Here is a 27,447-nt window from a genome sequence, read left to right on the forward strand (position 1 = left end):
GAGGGGGAAGATGGCCCTATATCGCTCACCTGATTGGATAAAGGGTTCTAAAGTTACTGATCGGGCAACATACTGGACGCCACCCGCCCTTACGCCACAGGTAAATCTATAGTTCGTCCCGTATAAAAAATAAAACATATGTATTTATTTTAAAAACAAAACGAAGGGCCATAACTCTTACAGCACATTATTACTGTGAATAATTTCATTAAGTTTTGAAGCTGATGTCTTCAGTGATTGTAAAACAATAAAATAATTATATATGTTTTAAAAAAAGAATTATAATAAAATATAATATTTTGATAAAAGGTTCACCTAAGGAACATTCCGGTGAACGTATTTTGAAATCGGTCAAATGGTTTCTGAAGAGAAGTTTTCCATATAGATATATAGTGAAAGGTAGCCCCGCCCCCTGGTGGCCATGCTTTTTTACGAATCAACATGGGTAAAGAAATTTGATATATGGTTACTGAAGGAACATTTCTGTGAAATCATTTTAAAATAGGGCCAAAGAATTTTGAGGGGAAGATTTTCATAGTTTTCTATATAGAAATATTTTGAAAACAAGCCCGCCCCTGGCGGCCATATTTCTTAACGAATCAAGATGGGGTGAAGTGTTTAAATAGAGGAACATTTCTGTGAAATTATTTTAAAACGGAGCCAGCAGATTCTGAGGAGTAGCCCCGCCCCTGGCGGCCATGTTTTTTTAACAAATCAACATGGGGTGAAGGATTGGGTGGTCGTGCACATTTGTGGTGACGTCACAATTTGTTCTCCCTCACATATACCTATCTCAGTTCAAACACACTTGATTGGAAATAGACGCTAAGACGAGAATACTAACCAATCCATTTTTATTCGTTTCCACAACTTCATATCTTCCACGAAGATATTTTCTTAACTAATGCGAGGCCAACAATGGATTTCCTGTATTTCGTCCACTTGGCGATTGGTCGCCGACTGATGCCGATTGGTCAACGGCCATTGAAGAACCGATTGCCGACCTTCTTCCATTACAACATGACGCAAATATATGTACACATCAGTCAGCTATCATTCTACCGCTGATAGCATACAATGTTCAAAGAATGGTTAAGGGCACAAGGCCTTTGCCCCAGAGTGAATGTGTGTTTCCTAGTAGTCAGGGAGACGGAAGAGAACTCTGTTTTCTTCTTGGTTTAAACAATATTTATTTCAACAGAACATTTTCAGTTACCAGATATACAAAGTTTGAGCACAATCAAAGGAACAACTGTGGTTATTATAATACTAGAACAATACGTATGTGATAAATGCACCAAACAATATAACCACATCAGAATATATCGCTTCTGTCACTCTTGTCAAGCTGCTTCTAAAGACAGTTGTATTTTTTCAAGAAATTGGTACTATGAGTATCAGTTGGAAAAAAAACAAAGGGAAGAAACGGAAAGAAAGGGAAAGAAACGGAGGGTAGCAGAGAGGGGCGCATTCAGAACTCCTTGGCCATTTTCTATCGAAACAACCTCGGATGTATATGGACGGTTTACAATTTCATAAATCTTTACACTTTAAATACGCTGCAAGTAGATCGCGTAGTTATTTCAATTAAACAGTTAAACTTAACTTTTGGAAATCTTAATTATGTTTGCAAAATTACACTTCACTGGCAATCAATTTAAACTTAGATATACAATTACACGTTTAAACACTAAATTTAATTAATAATATAATTCAAAATGATTCGGACTGCTTCTACTGATGTACCGGCATACATCTGAGGTCGTTTTCGATAGAAAATGACAGAGGAGTTCCGAATGAGAGGGAAGTGTACAAGTCTTGTTAGAAGTAAAATCAGGTTTGCTCTGATTTATATGGTAAACGTTCTGTTTGACGAATAAAGTGCTGAACCTGGTTGCATATCATTTAGTTGCTCTGTTACGTGATGTTATATGCATTTTTCTTAAACCGTTAGTAACGATTAAAGCCATGAAACATTAAATTTGGAATGGAAATATGAAAATCTGCGATCTGATCTTTTGTCAGCAGTCTTTCATCACTGGTTAGTAGATATTTACGCAAAAATTTGCTCTTTCCGAGACAAAAAAAATAAAAAAAGTTGTCAAAACAGTAAATCTGTGAGAGTGCAGCTTTAACATATCCTTAATAGTGACGGTATCATTTATGACAAATGTGTTGGTTAATGCATTTCATGAAATAAACAATGCGTACACTAACCTAGCACCACTTGAATTATCAAAATTGCGAGGGCCGACGCAAGGCAGTTGCAACTACATATCTGGCGGTCGTTCCTTGTGGCGGCTTATTAGCTGTCCAGATATGATAAAATAACTTAAAAAATGGCATTCTAGAATAAATGCCCTTATTTCAATTCAAACATGTGTTGAACATTATTATTTCCATACAAATTGTAACCAGGTTGTCCATTACTCCGGAAACAATAGAACATAAATGAATTTTATAAACATATAAATGTATTTATGCCTTTGTTTGCTATTAATTAGATGTATATTTAGACCAATGACGTCAGAGTCAATTGTCTTAGCGTCTTAAATCACGTGATCAAAACTTAAAACCACGTGTCTAATATCAGCCAATCAAGGCACTCTTATTCCATTACTGTTCGTTAAAATTATTGGAAAAAACACCCCCTCCTCTCCTCCTCTCCTACAGCGCAAGACATTGGCTTACCTCACTTTTTCATTTTATAATTTCTTATTCCTTTTGTTTTTATATTTGTTCTTACATTGTTTTCATGGGCGGTTTATTAGCTGTCCAGATATGATAATGTCCCGTAATGCTGCTTTTCACTTAACTTGTTGGAAATCTTTAAGCTATTAAACAACAACCGTTCGACTGTTAGTTCTTTATTGTTCCAGGTTCTTTCTAAGTATAATAATAAGTTCTAAATACAGCATGACATTTAAGGTAATCCCGCATCCTAACGGCCGTCCATTAAGGACCCAAGGCCGCTTTCCTTGCCTTGCCTAACCCCTCTGGTTTCACATCGAAAATCACACTCTTAAGTACTACTTTTTTGTATAAATATGACAGCTTTACAACCCAAGAATACACGTTTTTGTAATTAACATGACCATTTTGTACATTTGTACCAGGTCGGCTGTCAACCACCTCCATATTCAAATGACAATCACATATGCCCTACATTACTAAACATACAGTATGTAGACACATATCCATTTAATGAAATCTTAAATTTAACGTTAATTAACGTATTACGGTATTACGTCACATTCGTCCCCCCCTTTTGTTATCAAGATTTTTAAGAAAATCTTTGCTTCAACCCCAAACAATGCTTATAATTGAATAGATAAATAAGATAAATAAAATCGTAAGTAAATATGTTTTTCAACCCCAAACAGGTAAATTAAAAAAAGATAATTCCGACAAAAAATACGCCAAAGAAAATCTGTGCCTAAATCTCAAACAATGATGATCAAATTGTATAGATACGTAGATACCATCCCTTTTTAATGCAAGATTTTCTTTTCGTAAGCAATAGAAAGTAAACTGACACCATATTTGTCAAAATTTATGACATAATATAGACTAATTGGTAATTAGCCCTCAGGTAATTAACATAGTCAACAATTAGAAAATAACACTGCAGATTGAGTACAAGTAATTAACAATGACAGTACTGTTGTCAAATTTGGTATTTAGTCAATGTATTATGTAGCGCTGCTTTTCATGTCATCATTCTGAAACAGGGAATCATCGTTGTTGTTGTTGCTGCTGCCGTGTTGTTGTAGCTGAAGAGTTTATAGCCAAGGGGGTGTTTGATTGTAGAATGTCCCCACCGACTCGAAATGTTCTGCCATTATACGACTGCTAATCCTTAAAGTGTACTTAGATAGATGTGTGCAAGTGTTCATGTTACTGAAGATACTAACGATATCAAGTTGGTGTTGTCCATCACACAGGAATCATCACGGTCCTAAAGACTTGATCATGTGACGTCAAGCCGAGCACAGGTCCTACGAGAATGTGTGCTTAGCTCCTCTGGATATTCCGAAGTGTAACAATTGGTTAGCACATCACATACGCAATACCAGAATATAGTTCGATCCTTTATGAAACACCGATGACCACTTAACACAATATCGCCACTAGGTATATTATCTCAATATCCGCTGAAGAAGTATGATGACATGGACTGTTCGTATCACGTGACATATTACCTGTACTTCTAAAACCTTTCATTGACATAGGTGTTGCTATTACCATGAACTTTTGTGTTGATATTTTCAAGCAGGCTTATATTTTGAAAGTGGCCCCATTTATAATTAATTACTGTATCTGTGCGTAAGTGTTCGTATGTTTGATTTAATGAATGTTTGACCTAAGTTTTTTTTTGTGAAACGTTTTATTTTCATGAACAACATTTTATTTTATTAAGAACCTTTTTTATGCAATATTTTACAAAGCTCATATGTTACCTTTACCACACTTAAACACCCTTTCATTCAACATGTGCATTAATTCCGTTCTGTCCTGCATGCTTATCAGCCGATAACTAACACAGATATTTAGAACAAGATTGATGATCCGTTATGTTTATCATTTGACAACTTTTAATCTCATAATTATTCCATTATTTTAAGAAAACTAATACATAAGTGATTCAATTAATTTATCAAATAACTCACACCCTAATGTGACTTCACAGGAGTCCAAATTTTTTGTTGAAATTCAATATCTTGAACATATCATCTCCAATCACTTTTAAGAAACCTGGTCTTTCTTGACCACTATCTTTGTTTATCTTTGTACAACTTTGTACATCTTCATAGTTATAAGAAAGCTAAACTCTAGCTTAACATGTTACCGTCATGCTTATCATCTGATAACTTACAACTTTATAATTGATTCATTAGTTTTACCAAACTAATCTGTGAGTTACTTAAATAATTTAATTAGATTACTTACTAACTAAAAAACAATTTAATTAGTGATTTCGAAATTGGAAATTACTTGCCGTATTCAGGCGATACACTTTATTTAATGACATCTAAGAAATTACTTTTCGTTTTGCACGCTTTCTCTCCGAGACCTTGCTATGATCCAAACAATGATTTATTTATTTGATTTTTAAAACTTTAAAACCATCACCAATTTACTCAAAATTATATAAAATGATATATTGACAAAATACTACAATTATTTACACAACTATAACCTTACTTCATTTTAATGATTTCATATAATTAATGTCAAGTTAATTACAGGTAACATTGAATTCATTTACCTATCTGATTTGTTTGACAATGACTTACAGTTACATGACAACTGAAGTAATAAAACCTGCCATTTTTCTCCTTCTTCGACATAAAAAACATCACATTTTGTATTATCTTCAGTGTTTGCACTAAACCCTGAGTATAAGTCATTATTTTTTGTATTTATGCAACTTTCATTAATGTTAGACCTGCTAAATTAGTTTACTCAGACTTCTTTTAATAACATTTCTTTCCATGTTAATTGTTCAATGAATGCCCTTAAATGACTTAGTTTTCTTTTTCATAGTTATTCAATAATGTACTTAAATGATTAAGTTCAATACATGACAAGCTCTTCGTTTTCATTTAACAACGTTTTTTTCACACCTGTTTTACTTTTTTATCGATTTTCTCAATATTTTTATCTTTGTTACCTTAAATACTCATTCTTAAGTTTATTCTTATTTAAATCAAATGGTTTTATTGTACTAAATAATATGGAACGTTGTTAAGTCAGAAATAAGATTGCTTAGGGGTTCTTTCAAAAGAACAGCTTTGCTCTGATTGCATTTATTATCCAAAACTTTAAAATTTTGCCCCGTTAAATATCCCAAAATTATAGCAACACATGTCATATCTAGGCAAGAAATACAAAGTAATAAAACGTCACTAACTTTTGTCCCGTGGCCCGCAAATTCGTATGTAGTTGTCGAGTACTTCTCGCTCGTTGTGTAACTTCCCGCCGCTGTGCAACCCATTTCGTCGTTGATATCCTGGTCACGGCACCAACTCTTTTACACGTGTCCCGTAATGCTACTTTTCACTTAACTTGTTGGAAGTCTTTAAGCTATTAAACAACAACCGTTCGAATGTTAGTTCTTTATTGTTCCACGTTCTTTCTAAGTATAATAATAAGTTCTAAATACAGCATGACATTTAAGGTAATCCCGCATCCTAACGGCCGTCCATTAAGGACCCAAGGCCGCTTTCCTTGCCTTGCCTAACCCCTCTGGTTTCACATCAAAAATCACTCTCTTAAGTACTACTTTTTTGTATAAATGTGACAGCTTTATAACCCAAGGAATACACGTTTTTGTAATTAACATGACCATTTTGTACATTTGTACCAGGTCGGCTGTCAACCACCTCCATATTCAAACGACACTCACATATGCCCTACATTACTAAACATACAGTATGTAGACACATATCCATTTAATGAAATCTTAATTATATCTTAAATATAACGTTAATTAACGTATTACGGTATTACGTCACAATAAAATCACTTAAAAAACGGCATTCTAGAATAAACTAATGCCCTTATTTCAATTCAAACATGTGTAGTTATTATTTCCATACAAAGTGTAACCAGGTTGTTCATTACTCCGGAAACCATAGAACATAACAAATAGAAAGAGATACGATTGTATTGCAATGAGCCCTCAAAAGATGGTTAATCTACAAGTTACAACAACACTAATTTCAGCCCTTTCTATTAGTTAACAGGAGCAGTTTCCATTCCATGTATTAGGAACAAAATCGAAATGTACATGATTTGTATATTTTTGATAAATATAAACAACATCGTTGAATATATACAAAACCATCGGGCGTGTTTTATACGATCATATCGCAGACATTCTCGCCACCCCAGCGTATCATACATCCTCGGCATCCCAGCGGGATCGCAGAAGTATAATGCTAAATTGAGAAGATATTTTCAGAGTTAGAATTGAATACTTTATTTTAATATTTTTTAATTTATTTATTTACAATACACTTTAAGTAATAAAGTATCGCAAAGTATCGAACCCAACCCTTTTGAAACTTAACTTTTAATACATCAGTGTATGTATACCACGTGATAAATTACGTCATATATGTTACGTAGGAAGGCAACATTTTGCTTAAAATGAAGACTTAAATCAAATATATTTTTTTTCTTTTTCTACACAATTTTAAATAAAACAATGGGGAAGTATATACCGCTTAAAGAGCACCCCCTTTTTTATTAATTAAGATTTAAAAGTTTCATCAAACACTTCGACAAACCTGTTTCCAAAATAATGTTTTGACAATGCTCCATCAGACGGCCGTATTGTGAAAAGGTTTGTAGAAGTGTTTTAAAAAACTAACCTCTCAATCAAACTCTGGTAAATGACCGAAGGCGGGGCTCCGTAAGCGCTGTGTTTCATTTAAAAGTGTGAAGAAATAGTGAAGTTATCTCTGTTTAAAGTCTTCATTTGAAGCAAAATATTGCCGTCCGACGTAGCATTTATGACGCAATTTACCACGTGGTATACCCACACATTCGGAACTCCTCGGCCATTTATTTCAAGTTTCAAGTTTTTTTTTCAAGTTTTATTCATACTCTTGGCCCACATGGGCATGAGAGGTAACAAAAACATGTATCAAAACATACAACAGCAAGAAAAATATAAATATGAAGATGAACAGCAATAAAAACAAAACAAACAAACATATCAGCATATCATGAAAAGTATTTTAGAATAAAATTAAGGAAGATGATTCAAATAAAATTCAGCATTATTATTTTTGCAAAGAGTGCTAGCTTTATCAATGTATTTTTATCAGAACTACACATTACATTTTTATAGTTCAAAATATTTGGATATCTTTAGAAGTTATGATTAACATATTTACGTCTTTCATTAATAAAGTGATTACAATTAAAAATATAATGAAATTCGTCTCCTAGTTCTTGTCTATCACACAGTGAGCAAAGTCTTTTTCTTCTTTCAATGCCATAGAAACGACCCTTTTCAATAGGTAAATTAAAATTTAGGCATCTAAATCTACAAAGATCAATAGCCAAGTTTTTTGGCAAACATTGCAGATAATTCTCCAGTTTCATTTCAATTTTATAAATCCTATAGTTCAAACATTTAGGAGAATCATAAACACTGCTATGCCAGTTTTGTAGATATTGATCATACAATGCAGATTTCACTTTATTTTTAAAATAATTTAAATTAGGTATACTCTGCATAATCCAATACTCTGAACATCCAATGTTATCTAGAATATTTTTAATTTTGACAATCCATTCACAATGTAGAATACCCTTTTCATGTAGATTATACATAGTTCGATACAAAATTGAACTAATTCTATCTTTATTACCACTAACTAATCTACCCCAAAAATTCAACATACTGGAATAAACTTTGTTTTCAATAGGACAAGCTCCCAACTCACCCAACACCATAAAGGTGGGAGTGGACATTTTTAATTGTAACATATATTTGTAAAATTTGAGTTGAAATTGAGATATAATAGCAATATTCTCATATCCCCAAACCTCAGACCCATATAATAAAATAGGACTCAACATACTATCAAATAACTGTAGTTGAATATCAACAGGTAAACAAAGTTTCTTAACTTTAGTCATAACACTAAACATAGCTTTACGTGCTTGATCAGTCAAATGTTTCTTAGTTTTGCCAAACTTACCATTATAATTGAACATTACACCAAGATAACTAAAATCATCTACTGTCTCTAATAGAGCATTGTTTAAGTAGAAAACAGGCTTATATCTCAATTTACCTCGTGAAAAAATTACAACTTTAGTCTTATCAGTATTAACATGCAAATGCCATAAAACACAATAATCTTGCATACAATTAAGCGCCTGTTGAAGAGCAGTTTGACTTTCAGCAAAAACAACAGTATCATCTACATACAAAAGTAAATATAACTTCAAGAAAACATCAACATCATTATCACTCAATTGTTCATGAATTTGACTTGAAAGAAAGTCAAGACCTTCACACTGACTAGACATATACGAGACTAAATCATTCAGAAATATAGAAAACAATATAGGGGAAAGATTTTCCCCTTGCCGGACACCTATGAAACTACAAAATGTATCAGATAAAACATTATTAACTTTGACACATGACTTAGCTTTTGCATAAATATTATATATTACTCTTAAAACATTACCATCAATATTATGGCTTAACAATTTTCTCCAAAGTGCAGTTCTTTCGATGCTATCAAAAGCTTTTCTATAATCAACAAAAGCACAGTACAGTCTCTTACGTTTAGACAAATAAAAATCAATCAACATTTTCATGGAAAAAATATGATCAATAGTACCATAACTTTTACGAAAGCCTGCCTGTTCCTCTGCTAATAAACCACTGTCTTCTAGAAAGAAATTAATTCTGTTATTTAAAATTGAAGTAAAAAGCTTTCCCAAACAACTTAAAATTGTAATACCTCTATAATTATCTGGGTTATTTACATCACCTTTATTTTTGTAAATAGGTAAAATGACGCCAGTACACCAGAGATCAGGCACTTTCCCTGATTCAAGAATAAGATTAAACAATTTACAATATATTGGTAACAACGCATCTTTAGAGTACTTGATGTATTCATTTAAAAGATTATCCTTAGGTGAACATGCCTTATTGTTTTTCAACAATTTAATAACTTTATTAATTTCAGCAACTGAAAATGGCTGGTTTAAAGCATCATTATAATCAGAAACTGAATTAATATCAAACATATCATCAATATCAACATCATTGAGCTTTTGAAAATGAGAATAGAAAGCTTCCATTGAAACCTTATTAAGGACTTCTTTACGTTCCCCTGAAAATTTATTAAGAAGACACCAATATTCCTTAGGTTTACTATACCTAAGGTTCTTCAATTTCGGAGCTATACAATCATGGTAATCTTTAAATTTAGAATTTAAAACCTTTTTATAAGCTTTACTATGATTTTTCAAGCTTACAAAATTATTATGTGAGCGAAAACGTCTATATTTTTGTTTTGAACCATAAAATTCTTTTTGTTTAGCCTTACATTCATTATCAAACCATGGCTTAGTTTTACTTTTAAAAATATTTTGTTTCTTTTTAACTTTGAACAATTTACATTTATCAGCTGCATCAGTAAGTATTTTTCCTGTTTTCATAGTAATATCATTAATCAAATCTGATGTACAAGGACCGTCTACTTGAATCCTATCAATAAACAAAGACAGTTAGTTGTTCAACACTTTCTTGATCTATACAATTTATAAAATCATTTAAACTATCAGGATTCCAAGTAGGTTTTACATTATTGGCGTCATCGCTAATATCATTAGAGATTTCTTCAACAACAGGTAATGGTTCCGCTCTAACAGTTATGTAAATAGGATTATGGACATCTGACAATAAAGGATCAAAAGACAAAATTTCGAAATTTCGAATACAAGGAAAAAGTTCTGGAGATAATACAACATAATCAATAACACTTGCATTTTTACAGGTAAAATTACCAATAAAGGCATCTTTAAACAATCTGCCATTGGCAATATGCACATCAAGTGATTTACATAGATCAATAAATCTGTGACCATAATTATTACAAGTATAATCTTCAGAATATCTTTCTGAAGGAAAACCTAGAACATCGAGATTATTCTTATTCAATAGCATTTCAGTTTCAATATCAAGTAACTCATCCGAAATATGTTGATCAACAGAAATAAAATCAGACAATAAACCAGAACGAACATTGAAATCTCCTATCATACAGACTAAAAGACCTTCGGAACGAAAATCAACAATATCAGATTCAATCTGATCAAATATTTCGATACTTGAATAAGGAGAACCCATGGGAGGTATGTAAATTGCTCCAAACACACATTTAGTATCAAGAATAGATTCATCAATTTGAAACCAAATACAATTTTCATTTGAATTTTCAAAAAAAACTAATTTTTCTCCAAAGACTATTGCATAACAATACCCCAACACCACCAGATTTTTTAACAAACTGTTTTCTATTAATTCCAAAGAATTTGTAACCTTGTACATCAATATTATCAAACTCATCTTATTTTGTTTCATTCATGCAAATAATGTCAAACTTCTTAATAAAATCATCAAAGTCTGGATATTTTAGTTTAGAAGATAGACCACATACATTCAGACTAACTATTTTTAACTTATTTACATTAAGTGAACAATAAGAATGATCAGAATGTTGTTGACCATTGAAAAGGTCACTGATATTTAAATGCTGGTCAGAATCACTGTCACAAATGTCATCATCCTCCTTTTCCTATTCTAGTGCTTCCAGTCCAAGTCTTTTCAGGTCCACTTCTATGCCCAACACATGCAGATCATCTGGTGTGGCAACCGTATACTGCTTTCCATCCTTTTGACAGCGTAAGTTGCCGTCTCTGGAATGGAACCTAGACACACCAACTGTTTCTTTCAGAACAGACTTAAGTTTCATACGAAGTTGAGTGAGATCATCAGTGATGAATATGTTTTTATACTTTTCCATTAAGGCAAGATTCTTCTTATTTCTGAAGACTAGGTGAACACTCTGCCTGGACACAAATCTAACAATAATCTGCCTGGGTTTGCCAGCACCGTTAGTTTTACCTCCAACTCTGTGACATGTACTTTTATCACTCTCAATCAGGAAAGGCGATGGAGTGCCGTCCTCACTAACGTTAGCTTCGTCATCCTGTGACTTGAATTTAATCATGTCATTTAGAATCGAAAGAAAATGGTTCAAAAACAACCTCGGATGTATTTTGATGGTTTACATACTCAAAAAGTGGTACGTTTAAGTCCGCCGCAAGTAGATCGCGTAGTAATTTTATTTAGCAGTTAAACTTTGTGACTTAACTCTTGGGATTCTTAATTATGTTTGCAATAATACAATTCAATGGCAATCAATTTAAACTTAGATCAATAAATACAACTCTAAAACACTACAATTAATTAATGATATAATTCAAAAATTTACGAACTACTTCAACTGATGTACCGGCATACACCCGAGGTTGTTTTCGATAAAATGGCCGAGGAGCTCCGAATGATACCCACACTGTACATACAGGTGCGCATTTAATATGTTGATGTTTTGCACGGGTAGTTAAGTGGTATTTGTTGTGAGTTAAAACGTAAATACCACATCATTGATGCAGTCATAACACAAAGTGTTCGGAGTTTTAATTTAAAAGAAAAAAAAACAAACAACACACACAAGAAAAAAGGTAAGAGTTTTTACTGAAGCTATTCATTTCTTGTGACAATAGGTTGTTTGTATTCAGTAATTAAGATATACTTAATGAAAAACATTAGTTAGAGTTGCTAGATAAATCAGGTTTAAACAGATACGGAAATTTTAACAGTATTTGTTTTGCACACGACGTTGGGAACGCCCAAATCAAATATTAAAGCATAGGCTGATATAGTGCGCAAAAGCGCTAAATTTAGCCAATGATTGAGCTAGGTGATTACGTCATTCGTATTTACTTTGTATTATGCACGCCTCGGAGCATCCCGGAAAGATTCGAGATAAAACTCCCCCTTTTCCGTATTTGTTCTATTTTTGAAAACCTACTAGAGCGTGACTCCGTACTGTCTTCTTTATACCGGTAGTGTAAACATGCCACTTATAGGCTGTTTACACTCGACTACATAGCGGAATTAAGTTCATGTTTATTCTACTTTCCTTTTAACATTTTGTGGTCTAGAAAAAGCCACTCGCAGAATTTTGCGAGCTTGAATAAAAGTCACTCGCAATTTCCAAATGTCGCTCGCATTTTGCGAGTATGCGAGTCTAAATTCGAACCCTGATAGCGTACCTTGGTCACCGTGCACCAACACGTACCATTAGCATAGCGTGCCTTAGTCACCGTGCATCAACACGTACCATATAAGACTGCTGACAAAAATTCAGATCACAGATTTTTACTCACTCCTGAGTCTATTTTCTGAAGTCGGAATATGACATTAAATATAGAACGTGCAGTTTCACTAACATTTTCTTGGTTCGGCCAATGTATGAGTATAAGTTATAAAATCTAAGATAAGAAGGTATTTTTCAGTATAGATATGAAGTTGAAAATTGATAATACCCTTGGTTCATACATTTGTGGTCTTGTTTTATCGAGTACCTGTACAAACTCACCTTTGCCATGCATGCATGGCTAAGCCTCCTTTGTTGACAATATACTTTTCATTACTAATACATGAACAAACCCACTTTTGCCATGGATGCATGGCTAAGCCTCCTTTGCCATGCATGCATGGCTAAGCCCCCTTTGTTGACAATAAACTTTTCATTACTTATACATGTACAAACCCACCTTTGCCATGCATGCATGGCTAAGCCTCCTTTGCCATGCATGCATGGACCAAGCCTCCTTTGTTGACAATACTTTTCATTACTTATATATGAACAACCCCCCTTTGCCATGCATGCATGGACCAAGCTTCCTTTGTTGGTAATATACTTTTTATTACTTATACATGAACAAACCCCCTTTGTCCATGCATGCATGTTCTAAGCCTACTTTGTTGGCAAATAAATTTTCACTACCAATACATGGACAAACCAACCTTTGGCCATGCATGCATGGACTAAGCCTACTTTGCTGATAAATACTCTTTTCATTACCTATACATGCACAAATCCACCTTTGTTCATGCATGCATCCATGGACCAAGCCTCATTTGTTGACAAATGCAATTTTTGTAACCATTTAATACTTATTGGTACCATTTTCAAAGCTTGCATTGACCAAGTGAAATTTCCACATTAGATGGGTAAAACTGAATATCTTAATTTAGGGTTGACACTTTATGACCAAACTTTGTGTGAAGAAAGAGCTTATGTTGACCTTTCATTGGATCCCGAGCCCCAGAGGTAAACGTCAAGTTAAGTATAAATAAAAATAGAAAAACAGTTGAAATAGAATATTTTTATCTGAGTTTATATATACTTTTCATGATAATTAACATCCCCTCACCCCACCCCAACAATTCTGGTCAAAATAGCCTATATGGTTAAGAAAAACTGTGATTGCTACAAAATCGCAGTCAACTAGAAAAATATAAGAAAAATCTGTTTCAACCTTAAATACATAGTTAATACTTGAAAATACGTTTTGTCTCCATGTTTTTTTAATGAATGAGCAAACAACTATGTCATTTGTCCTGTGTTCAGACTGGCACACACATTTAATTTGCAATTAAACTGAACACATAATTTACAAAATGTTTAGTAAAATTAATATGACTTTGCTTTAAGTAATGTTTACATGGGACTTTCTTTTATAAAAACAATCTATTTATGATGCTTTACAAATCATATTTCGAGAATAAAAAGATTTAAGTAAAACTTTTAGAATTTGCTTACATGCATTAATGAAGAATGGATAAACCTGCTACTTTTAAAGTGTATTATGTGAAGTATATTTTTTTTCCATTTTACATGAAACTGCCATCTCAAAAGAAATTATTGCTGGCTGTCATGGATCTGCACTTATTTCTTAACAAAGGAAATTCAATGATCATGCCTCTCATTTTCAATTTGTTTTAAAAATATGCATGTAGACATAAAACAATGAAAATATTTTAATATTAAAACGCTACAGGAATGATTAATTCATTTTTTTCAAAAATGAACAATGTTGACAGATATATGTACACTAAAAAGTGATAAAAAAGTATTATCCTGGCAGTAAGTTATGATAGAGAATTTCATTACATACAACAGCCACCTTTTCAACAAGTGTATGCCAAAATACCTTTAGATCATGTGCGGTATTCAAGAAGCAACTAAGATTGGGAACTAAGACTTTTGATTGGCATGCATATTTAGCTGACCAATAGGCTGAATGAAATCACTGAGGCATGTTTTAAGATAAGGATAAGATCAATATTGAATAAGAAAAATGAAACTAATTGGTTTTAAACAAATACAATCTCAATACAGATATCAAAATAACGCCATTTTTTTTATAAATTGGTCAACATATTTTTTTTTTGGAAAAATGTTGGACGGGTGGTGATGTGAAAAATAAGAAAAAAAAGGATTTCATACTCATCTTTTTTTACAATAGTAGTGAATACATATTTTTCATAGCGTTTGTGGCCAAACCCAAAACCAAAAGATAAAAATTAACACCAAAAAGGAAAGACATGTTCATAGATACATATGAATGGCATTTGAAATGCTTTGATTTCTATGCAACAAAATGTCTGCAATGCCTCAATATTATAATGAATATTGATATGTTCAAAAGCTCACTTTGTCATACATATATTTTTGACTTGACAGTCCAATGTTCTCACCTACCAATTTCAAATTTCAGTTATTGTAATCATTATATAAGCATATTATACACTTCCAATTTCAAATAATGTGACATTAAAAGTCAATATTATTACAACCTTTTAGTTATAGTGTCACTTTTTCAATATTTTTTTAAAAAACAAATAACCAAAAAAATTGGAGGGGGGGGGGGGACTTTTCGAAATAATTGGGCGGTAGATCCGTTAACCAATTTATTAAAAAAGAAAGGCCTCAACTCAAAAAAAGTTAATAAGTTTATAAAGAATATAATGCTTAATTTTCATTCAATGAAATCGTTCCAAAAAAACTGTATACTTTGGATTCAATAAATTCCCAATGATCTCATTCACCATTGATTTAAAACAAATTATCAATTGAGGAACTATTTTGATATTGATGGAACTTTACATTTCTTCATTTCAAAGGACAAGTAACATCTTTAAAGCAACTGTGCACCAGATGATTAATTTGCAAGAAAAAAAGAAAATTGTCGAAAACTGACATATATACTTGGCAACTACTTGGTATTTATGTGTACAATGCATTGACACTTACCAACTGAAGTACCACATAGTTTACAATTTTATTTAAGTTTAGCAGTTATTTCATATCTTTCCATTAAAAAAGATTACTGGGTATGTCTACCTAGTAGAATTCATTCCTAAAGCGTGATTGGCTATTCGATGCTATCACGTGATATCAGGTATATAGTTTAAATATACCACTCGTTTGGAGTAAGCATTCGTAGCACAGTGGATTGCAATTTAGTCGACACAGCATTGAATCCGGTCTTCGACACAATTTTTTTTTTACATTTTTGTACCTATTTTACAATTATGATATCACAGCTTAACACATTCCATTAAATAATTGTCCTCAGATTTGTTACAGAAAAAAACTTTTTTTTGATGCCAATCTGGTGTACAATCCCTTCAACTGCATTTTTATGTCTATGAGGTATCTTCTTTTTTTAAAAAGAACATTTGATGAGGTATTGTTGCCTCCACAGATAGTCTTGTAGGCCTGTTATTGTCTGTATAAAAGCTTTTGTTTCTCGAAGAACACAGCACTTTCTGCATTTGTGACTTTGAAGACTGCTCCTGGCTAACTGGCTCACATCCTGCATACAAATAGACCCGTATTGAAACACATGATAAGAAACAAACATACAAAAATCATTAAAATATTTGAAGTGAAAAAATTGCTGCCCCTGTTAGTTGGAATAGCTGGACCATTATGATATAATTTAACAAATACACCACAGTGATCTTAACTTTTTACATTAAGCTTCACAATTTCATAGGCTTGCTACAAATTTCCTCGAATATTCTTACTTCTTTTTTTTATACATATTGATAATATATCTTTACATAATCACTATTAATACTGATACTATTCACCAATGCTTACATTTTCATTTTTTTTGTGATATCAATACTGTAAACAGTGGTCGAAATTAGCACAAGCCCGCAAGCCTTGCACTGATTAAATGTCTTTCGGGCTTGCTCAAATTCTGAATTTTATATAGCACGGCTTGTTAAAAAAATTGATGCCAAGCAATAGTATAATAGTTTGGGCTTGTTGATCCAAAAGTCTTAATTTTGATGACTGTGTAAATAGATAAATTGGAATGGCAAAAGCTTGTTACTGGTTGTAAGAATCAGGCATTTTTTTTACATCACTGATCCAAAATTTGCAGAAAGAAAGCAAGCCATACTCAAAAGATTTTAAAAAAATAACAAAAATATACCTTTGTCCTGAACATTTAGATTTTCAAACTGTTTTTTTCCTCGGTTACAAGGAGCCAACAACCAAACCAGCTCGGGATCATTTTGGCCAAGGGGACAGGTTTGGCACAGCTGGTTACAACCACCTGTGTTAGTGTTTTGGCATTAAAGAAGTTGAGGACCTGCAAAAGGGAAAATCAAATTAATTTTTGTACGAAAACATCAAATTTTGATATATTATTTATAATATAAATTATGTACAGTTCGATTTAATATCATGTATACAATTCAGTGGTCAAAATTAGCACAAGCCCTGCACTGGTAAAATGTTGAGGTTTTTCAACTGAACCTGGACTCAAATCATCAAATGGGGCAGTTCTACACACCTTTGCACACATTTCAAGTTCTCGCAGTCAAATTTTCACCAAATTCGGACATTTTCAGTGCTCGTAAGATTGCAGACGACTCATTTTTTTTTAAAAAATAGACGAAAGTTGTGAAAACCAGGAAATAGCATATTTTGATCAACCGGACAAGATAAATGCATTTAATTGTAAAAATTTGCCAGAAATAGTGAAATGCAATACATTTCTTGCCAAAATTTATGACACTTTTTAAACAAAGCAGTTTGGTCCCTCAATTGAGCGGATATATTCAAAGGTTAATGGGGTTTATATATGGTGCGCGAAAGCGCTAAATTTAGCCAATGATTGAGCTAGGTGATTACTTCATTTCAACTCGAAAGATTCGAGATAAAACTGGGCCTTTTCCGTATTTGTTCTATTTTTGAAAACTTACTAGAGCGTGACTCCATATTGTCGTCTCTTTAACTGGTAGTGTAAACATGCCACTTATAGGTTGTTTGTAAAAATTCGACTTCGTAGCAGGTCCCCCAGGTCTGGGGGTATACAGGGGATAGTTGGGGAAATGGGCCGTGTTTTACCTTTCCGGTGGTCCTGCAGTGCCGGGAGAATGCAGTGGTTTTGTCTTCGCTTTAAATATAGCGGGGAATGGGCCTTACCTAGGCCAGGGTCCCTGGGATGCAGCTGCATTTGGTGCAAATTTACCATCGTTTTGTCCCTGCAGGACGGTAGTTTTAGCTGGGGTTGGCTGGATCGAAGGTCAATGTCCCCGCTAATCCCCAGACCTTTGGGGAGAGGTGGGGCTTGGTTACAATTGACTGGTGCATAATACTGACAGTTCATCAAATAAGATTTAAACTTAAACAAGTTTATGCCGTTAATTTAAAATAAACACATTTAACATACCAAGAGCCTCATGCCTCTCAGCCTGATTGATCACCAGCCAAATTTATATTTCTCATTAATTAAGAATATGTTTGATAACCACAACTGCCAACATTCATTTTAGTAATAAAAACAACCATCAAATTTATTACTGTTATTAATATTAAAAAAACATTACCAGTGGTATACTGTATAATAAGTTCACTTTATATATTTCTCATAAATAAAAATGTTGCTACTTACCACAACATAAACCAAAAATCTTAAACTGCATCAACTTTCCTGTTTACATCAAATGATCAGCAGAAGTAAATCATGTGTGATGTAGCTGATAATCTGGGGCACCTAAGGGAAAATTTCAAGTTGATGACATCATAAGTCTCGGCTTTCAGTGATATTGGATGGCTTAATATAGAAAATAGGATAAAGCAACTACGACTAAACCATGTACATAAAATCTTTAATAGCAAATGCCCATCATACTTACATGAACATTTTACTTTAGTCTCATCCACACATTCTTACAACAGTAGACATAGTGCTGGAAATTTTAAAGTGCCACAGGCTGACAGTTTTATATCAAATACTTTCTTTTATCAAGCAATCCAGGACTGGAACAGTCTTCCAATAAAGTTAAAAGAATTGAAAAATAAGAATACTTTTAAAAAAGAAGTGGAATCACATCTCATTGTTGGTATGAAATGTGCAGAAATGGAAGATTTCCTATTTTATTAATTGTTATTCATTTAATCTTGCATATCAGTCCAAATATTTTTGTCATATTATGCTAAAGTGTCATATGGTTTAATCAGTCGGTTGCATTATAACTGTAAAAGTTCGATATCAAACATTTAATCATTCTTTAACTGGTCAAGAGTACATGCATGTTATTTTTGTATAAGTAAACCTAATTTAAACAGCTTACAACTGAGATCTTGGCAAATAATTATATTTGTCATAAGGACCCCATTGGATATAAGTTGAATAAGGACCCCATTGGATATAAGTTGAATAACTTTAATGGGTTATCCTGTGTTATATATTTGTCACATTGAATTAAATCTTTGTTAACGCACGTATGTATCCAAAACATTCTAATGATGTTGCGCTTTAGTATAGATATCATCACTAATACTTTGTTAATCAGTCTGTGTTATAACTTTATGAGATATTTGGTTTGTTACTATGTCATATATATGCACGAATAAATCTATCTATCTATAATGTGCATGACATGCAGTATTGATGACATCACAGATTTTGGAACTCAGCCAAGTCTCTCAGGACAGTGTCTGCTGGTATGTATTTTTTTGTTTATAAATATTATTTTTGTATTGATTGTGAATTTTGGCTTTTATTTATTTATTAAAAATAATATCAGTAATGTTTCTTTTTATCAAATTTTGATTTTGAAAAATATCTTTATTGTGTTTGGATAAGTTAAACTAGAAAAATGTGAAATGATGAAAGAACTGTTCACTGTATTGGTAAAAAACCCAGTTTCCTTTCAAAGCTAATTTTAAAAAGAGATGTTTGTTAAACAATATCCCCCCCCCCCCCCTGCAAGCTATGTTGTCAGGATTATATGGACAATTGATTTGCAGGGGCGTAGCCAGTCTGTACTGAATGTTACGCACAAATGTGGGAGGGGGATATCCCTGTAACCGTAGGAGGTTCAGGGCGGGCTTCTCCCGAAGGGAAAATGGAACTACCAAGTGATTTTTTAGGCTCTTTAAGCTATCTAGCACAGATAAACAATGCTTTCTATAGCTTATCGTCCCTTTAAGGCTTTATTCTGATGTCAATACATAGCTTAGCCCTCGACTTTGATGACATGTTTGGCCATTTTCAAATTGATGTTACGGACGTGCGTTGGTGCGTAACGCTGGCTACGCCCCTGATTTGTCCAGCATGAGTATGACCAATCAAAGTGTGATGACCTTATGTCCATGTGTTGTGAAACTCAGACAAGCTTTGTTCTACCGACGGACCTAATGACAGACCCATCGACTGACATCTGCAAAGCAATATACCCCTCTTCTTCAAGGGGGGGGGGGCATAAAAATTCAGATTTATGTATGAGTAATGCTCTGATTTTACAGAGCCAGTTCAAATGTGGATTACCTGTCTTCACCGAATCATATCCTGGTACAGTCTGAGCATAGAAATTTGCAGTTACCGACTTATTGAGAACCAAGATGTAAGTTTTAGACTTTTTATTGCATACTGATTTTTAGCTAGACTATTCAAAAATAGGTGGGCTATACTACTCGCCCCGGCGTCGGGTTAAAGTTTTAGGGCAAGTTGGGATTTTCACTTAATAGACCAATACCCTTCAATCAATTGACTTAATACTACACACAGTTGTTCAAGGTCATCACATGAGGTTAGATAACTCCATATTATTCTTTACACAGATTATGGCCCCTGATTGACTATGGACTATGGAACTTAGGTTAAAATAACTTACATTGTAGGTTAAAGTTTAAGGGCAGGTTGGGACATTTATAAATAACTTCTATACCCTTTGTTCAATTGACTTAATACTTCACACAGTTGTTCAGGACCATCACACAATGAGGTTACATAACTCCATATTATCCTTAATACAAGTTATGGCCCCTGATTTACTTAGGTTAAAGTTTAAGGGCAGGTTAAAGTTTTAGGGCAAGTTTGGATTTTCACTTAAAACTCCAATACCATTCATTTAATTGATTTAATACTTCACACAGTTGTTCAGAGCCATCACATAATGAGGTTAAATAACTCCATATTATCTTTTATACAATTTATGGCCCCTGATGGAACTTAGGTCAAAGTTTAAGGGCAGGTTGTGGTATTTATTAATAACTTCTATACTGAGTACCCTTCATTTAATCGACTTAATACTTAACCCAATTGTTCAGGACCATCACCCAATGAGGTTACATAACTCCATATCTTTAATACAAGTCATGACCCCTGATTGACTTGGTTAAGTTTTAGGCAAGTAAAAGTTAAGGGCAAGTTGGGATTTAAATAAAAAAACTTCTATACCTGTCATTCAATGCACTTAAACAAATTCAAAATTAGCGCGCTGTCTTACAACGGCTCTTGTTTTATAACCAGCAATTTGTGCAGTCTCTTACATTTTACTGTTATATGTTGTTGTTATAGTTTGTATTTAGCAAATCAAATAAAGGGAGAAAGCCCAGCAAGGCAAATGGCCAAGAACAGCATTTTTTGGTTGTTAAATAGTTGATGTTCCCAATAACTTAATTTAATACTTGATGTTCGCAATAATTTAATTCAATTTTTGATAATTGTAATCAATTAACTCACTTGGGATGTAGATGCATGTTTCTTTGTGCAAACTTTTAATAAATCACAAAGGCATTATAACAACCAAAATATTAACATTTAAGGAACTTTTTCCAGTCTGCAATATTGTGACCTCGTATAGATATAAAAATAAATTAATATTTTGTTATAATTGGCATTTTATTGACTTTTCAGATCTGGGAGTTTTCAACTCAGACAAGAGGACCTGGATATTCTGCAACATGTGACACTGACGCAAACTGTGTTGTACTTTTATATCAATATGGCAATATAAAAATGTTTGGACTCATATGCCATTGCTTGAATCAAAATTAATTTTATATTAAATTTATGTAACTCTGATATCTATTTTTCCTCATACACTTACTTATTAGAAGTGTTAAAACATAACTCCAATAAGAAAGTTTCGTTAAAATTGTATGTTGAATGGTTAAGTCAGAGAGAAGAAAATGTCAAGGTAACCAAGTGTCAATGGCTCAATGCTCAAGTATTGGCAAAAGTGCAAAGCAGTTTTGCTGGTACTTGCACCAACAAAATAGCTATGCTGGTGTCTGCATGAACAAAGAAGCTTTGTTGAGGCTAAGCCATGCATGAAGTAATGCAAAGTATATTGTCAACAAAGGAGGCTTAGCCATGCATGCATGGCAAAGGAGGCTTAGCCATGCATGCATGGCAAAGGTGGGTTTGTTCATGTGTAAGTAATGAAAAGTATATTGTCAACAAAGGAGGCTTAGCCATGCATGCATGGCAAAGGAGGCTTAGCCATACATGCATGGCAAAGGTGAGTTTGTTATGAACCAAGGGTTTTATCAATTTTCAAATTCATATCTACACTGAAAAATACCTTCTTATCTTAGATTTACTTATACACATACATTGGCCGAACCAAGAAAATGTTAGTGAAACTGCACGTTCTGTATTTAATGTCATATTCCGACTTCCGAAAATAAAGAGCAAATATGAAACAACTGTAATAATTGTTAGCATAACGTGCCTTGGTCACCATGCATCAACATGTAACATTAGCCTAACGTGCCTTGTTCACCATGCATCAACATGTAACATTAGCCTAACGTGCCTTGGTCACCATGCATCAACATGTAACATAAGCATAACGTGCCTTGGTCACAGTGCCTTGGTCACCATGCATCAATATGTAACATTGGTATAACATACCTTGGTCACCATGCTTCAACATGTAGCATTAGCATAACGTACCTTGGTCACCATGCATCAACATGTAACATTAGCATAACTTACTTTTGTCACCATACATCAACATGTAACACTGGCATAACGTACCTTGGTCACCATGTCTCAACATGTAACATTAGCATAATGTACCTGGGTCACCACGCATCAACATGTTACATTAGCATAACGTACCTTGGTCACCATGCTTCAACATGTTACATTAGCATAACGTACCTTGGTCACCATGCATCAACATGTAGCATTAGCATAACTTGCCTTGGTCACCATGCATCAACATGTAACATTGGCATAACGTACCTTTGTCACCATGCATCAACATGTTACATTAGCATAACCTACCTTGGTCACCATGCTTCAACATGTAACATTAGCATAACGTGTCTTTGTCACCATGCATCAACATGTAACATTAGCATAACGTACCTTGGTCACCATGCATCAACATATAACATTATGGTTGATGGACCTTTACAGACATGGATTTATGTACTTTCATATATAACAACCAAAGATATTTATGTTTCAGAATGAACTCGCTCACTCTAGGACTCGTAGTTGCATGCGCTGCCTTTGTTGAGGATGTCATTAGCACGGGCATACCATACTGGTATAAAATTGGATCTGGCAGTGGTACGTTCTACTATGGGCTGTTTATGGCCTGTGCATATACGCCAATTGGTTCCGTCTGCCAGAAATGGCACAGTAAGTTTTTAGTTTATTTAATTTAAGTTTGTTATAGGCCTCACCATCCTCGCTACCCAGTTTATTCCTGACGTATAAATACACTGGCAACCCTCGGCAAATTGACTGCAGTAACCTTGTATGTACTCATGCATGACTAATGAGGAGAAATCCGGTTGTTTGATTGAACATCTCAATCGGAACACCTCGGCCAGTATCCAACTAGGAATTGGTCTATTTCGAAGCTTGCCGGAGATGGCCGAGTTGTTACGATCATGAACATCTGTGGCAAATCTCAGGCAATATTTTTGAATCATTAAGAAATTATTTCAGGACAGTGTGTATCGGATGGGTGGCAGTAGGCCGACCTTCAAACACACGCGAAAGGTGAAATTCTTAATGATTAAGTCTAGTACTTAATGATTGCCAACCTGTAATTTCAATGGCTTAAAATGTAGGTTATTTGTAAATGAAGTTATTTCATTTTAGTTTTGCCCGACTGGGTCATGGCTTCCCAGGCCATGATGATATCGAGCGTGCTTGCCCTTGGTGCAAGTATTCTTCTGGGAATTATGTTCTTGACGATCCTGAAGGACAAGGCGATAGTTTGCATCGGAGCTGCTTTCATGAGCTTTGCTGCTGGTAAGTCTTATGTAAACACGTGGCAAATTTGGTTTTCATTTATTTATATGCAAAGTAGTCACCAAGTTAGATAGTTTGGTCATTGTTTTTTTCATTATGAAATCAAGCAATACTTTTTTTGGTTTGCGATTGCCATTTATTACTTATTACGCTATTCATATACGCGTCTTATAGACTGTTGATAAAGGAATACTGTTAGCCAAATAGCCTAGCTGACTTCATGGCCACCTTTCGGATATTTATTAGGAAGTCTGTACTTTATGTCAGGCGTTTCAGAAGAGGCAACAAATAGGTTAACCTTTTGCAATTGAATGCGTTTTGTTAACAGTTTCGTGGGCGCGTAAAAGTTGTTTTCAACAGAAGTATATACAACTTATAAAGAAAACAACGTTAAGTGTCCAATTATCCGTACATAATCCGTCTAAATTACAATAAACTTAAAGATGCACTCTTACTCCCAAATGAGAATTACCACAATTAAAAAAAATGTTTCAATATTCCCAAAAAGATAAATAAATGTCAAAAACAATGGTTCTTATGAAGGAAACCGACTTACATTTGAAAGAAATGATCATAAAACACGGCATTACTACCTTATGAGATCACGGTAAATATTTTAGCATTCACCAATCATTTAATATTTTTTGCGCTTTCTGCTTTTAAAACACGATCACAATCTTGTTATCAGTAATTGATATTTTCCATAAATGCATTATTTAGTAAGTAGTTAAAGGTTTATCAGTCAAAAGTGATGTTTGTTAAACATGTGTATGTATTGATTTTAAATAAGAGTGTCACTTTAAGTGTCCAATTATCCGTACATAACACATTTAAATTACAATAAACTTTGTATTTACTATTTACTGGAAAAACACTAACAATTTTAGGAGTTTTATGCATCATAGGGCTTGCTGTTGCCGGTGTGAAGTTTACGAAGGAAGCTTCCGGAGATCTTCACGCTGGCTTTGGGCTGGCAATCATCGCCGCCATACATGCTTTTGTTGCAGGGGCCATCTTCTTTCTATCCAGAAATAGAATTGGTCAAATGTAACTTTGTGAAAAAATGCCGATATGTGATGAACACCAACCTTATTTTTGTACCTGCTTTTGTGTATTTTCTTGTACTTTTATGTACGATGCATATTTCGTATGAATAGCTTTTTTTGAATATCGCAGTGCTTATTATGATTATTAATGTGTTGAAAATTACTCAAGTAGAAAAACCTGTTTTTCTTGTTTGAAATTTTGCAAATGATATGCTTGAAATACTATCCCTTTTTGAAATTGATGAATTGTTAAGTATGTTGAAATTTATTTCAAATATAGCTTATTTCTATTTATTTGTTTTTATTGTTTGTCTTACATCTGTAATATTTTCAGTTTGCGCTATATACGTTTTAGTGTTGACATGTACGTTTTATATAGAGTTTTATTTAATGTACTACATTGTATGGTGTTACCGTGCAATAAATAACGTGTGCACAGCTTCGATATACGCACGCTATTTGTTGCACGTTATGCTATACACTATGATACAAGTAACACCCATGATTGAAATTTAAAATACTTTACGCTTTACGCTCGTTATCTATACTATCAATATCTACATTGGTGGCTGCAGTGTTTATTACTAGATTATTATTTATTGTTATATCCCCAAATTTTCAACAAATCTTTATTATTCATAAATGATGTACATGTTTGTGTTTTTGATGTTTGCCATGGTAACAAAGCTGTTTTGTAATATGTTATGACAGCATCCATATTTTCCTTTAAAGTTATAACAACAGTTGATAACATAAATACAACTCACTTTTATTCAGCCACGATTTATATGTACCCTTTTATTGAATAATTATTAAACAGCAAGTTGTTCTGTATGGGGACAGCCATCTTGAATGAGCTTCTTCCGCTTTGCATTCTGGGAAATCTCCCTAGCAACTGTCAAGATGCTGACATAATATTGCCGATTTTTGAGATTTCCATTGTAATCTCTCTCTTTTTAGCATTTCGATTTTTTTGTCTTTGTGGCAGTCATGTAATTTAGACCTTCCCCTAACCATACACAAAATTTTAGAAAACATTTTATTCATTATTATAATGTTTGCACTGTTTAAATTGAAGCAGTAGTAAACGTTCTATTTTTACGGAAACTCACGAAGGAACACTTTTTTACCCAATTAACATTTTTTTTATGTTCCTTCGGCTCTAGTATATAAGTTCGAGCTTGCAGACGATCAAGGACTCTGGCAGCCATTTTCACAGCGACAAGCTGAATTTTCATTTTGAAGAAAATGTTTGTTATATTTATATAAATTCAAAATAGAGATACATTATAAGTAGGAATTAAGTATAGAAGTCATTGGTTAAATTCTTTATAATGAATTTCAATCGAATTAAAGTATTTTTTTAGAATATTTTGACTTAAAGTTTCAGTGAGAAAGAGAGAGAGAGAGAGAACTTTCTATTTAGATTCTGGGGATTCAGCATTTGTGCTCTAATATATTGAAAGTAGATTATAGTTAAATATTATTTGTCTTGATATTTGCACAAAGTTTAATAAATACACTTCTAGAAGAATTACAAATAAATAGTTAACATGTAATCTTTTGTTTTATTATTACTTACTTAGGAAAATTATGAGTTTAAGCATATTTTAGCTTAATTTGATATTTTTCCAGAGTCCATTTTATTTAAGATATAAACATCAAAGCTATTCTTGAGTAAGGGTGAGAGAACACACACATATATTTATAACCAGTACCCAGAAGTTTATTGAGGAGAATTTGTCAAAATGGTCATCATTCAGCTGTAAATGGGCAAGAGAATCTATACAGCGAGCTTACATAATTCGAAATAGTGCCCACTGAGGCAGGTTATCAGCCAGTGTATGGCATAGACGGAATTCTTCTGAAAGGTCAAATATATGAATAAAAAGTAGTCTGTAGTTGGTACTCCATTGTTAACATATGTGGATAATACCCACTCGGTGGTATTCCTAGATTGCGAGTGGAAAGGTGTACATAATATCGGAACGCTACAATATTAAGTGAATTATGTTCTGTTTTTGTCAGACTCTTGCACAACATGTAGATGAACACTGTGATAAAGCTAATTATTGTAAGCATGTATTCACATGTACATACTATAGTTTATGTATTATTTTACTTATAAATAAATTTACTTTGCAATGCCTTCTTTTGAATTTTAACATTCTGAGTTATTTTGCCCCGA

General features: G+C 33.4%; 1 protein-coding gene and 1 long non-coding RNA gene across 5 annotated transcripts; one reads left to right on the top strand and one right to left on the bottom strand.

Annotated features, from left to right (window-relative positions):
- Positions 1-12,105: 12,105 nt before the first annotated feature.
- LOC128230326 (uncharacterized) lies at positions 12,106-27,419 on the top strand. 3 transcript variants are annotated; one of them, XM_052942509.1, is made up of 4 exons: positions 12,106-12,291; positions 23,417-23,592; positions 24,061-24,213; positions 25,119-27,419. In XM_052942509.1, the coding sequence occupies exons 2-4, from the start codon at positions 23,418-23,420 to the stop codon at positions 25,262-25,264; spliced, it is 474 nt and encodes a 157-aa protein (XP_052798469.1). In that variant the 5' UTR covers positions 12,106-12,291; position 23,417; the 3' UTR covers positions 25,265-27,419. The 3 variants fall into 3 exon arrangements, with proteins under 3 accessions (XP_052798469.1, XP_052798470.1, XP_052798468.1); XM_052942510.1 differs by having other exon boundaries at positions 23,417-23,520; positions 25,101-27,419; XM_052942508.1 differs by having other exon boundaries at positions 25,101-27,418.
- LOC128230327 (uncharacterized) lies at positions 14,058-18,918 on the bottom strand. 2 transcript variants are annotated; one of them, XR_008260198.1, is made up of 4 exons: positions 18,598-18,918; positions 18,129-18,254; positions 17,131-17,289; positions 14,058-16,500 (listed from the first exon to the last, which is right to left on the bottom strand). It is a non-coding gene; the product is annotated as an uncharacterized LOC128230327 (long non-coding RNA). The 2 variants fall into 2 exon arrangements; XR_008260197.1 differs by having other exon boundaries at positions 18,051-18,254.
- Positions 27,420-27,447: the final 28 nt, after the last annotated feature.

Source organism: Mya arenaria, chromosome 4 (genome assembly GCF_026914265.1).
Source record: "Mya arenaria isolate MELC-2E11 chromosome 4, ASM2691426v1".
NCBI classification, from domain to species: Eukaryota; Metazoa; Mollusca; class Bivalvia; order Myida; family Myidae; genus Mya; species Mya arenaria.

Excerpts from the sequence above, each read along its gene's own strand:
- LOC128230326 (XM_052942508.1), top strand. The coding sequence starts at position 23,418 with ATGAACTCGCTCACTCTAGGACTCGTAGTTGCATGCGCTGCCTTTGTT. Across the intron at positions 23,593-24,060 it reads CGTCTGCCAGAAATGGCACA|TTTTGCCCGACTGGGTCATG; the intron begins GTAAGTTTTTAG and ends ATTTCATTTTAG. Across the intron at positions 24,214-25,100 it reads TTTCATGAGCTTTGCTGCTG|GAGTTTTATGCATCATAGGG; the intron begins GTAAGTCTTATG and ends TAACAATTTTAG.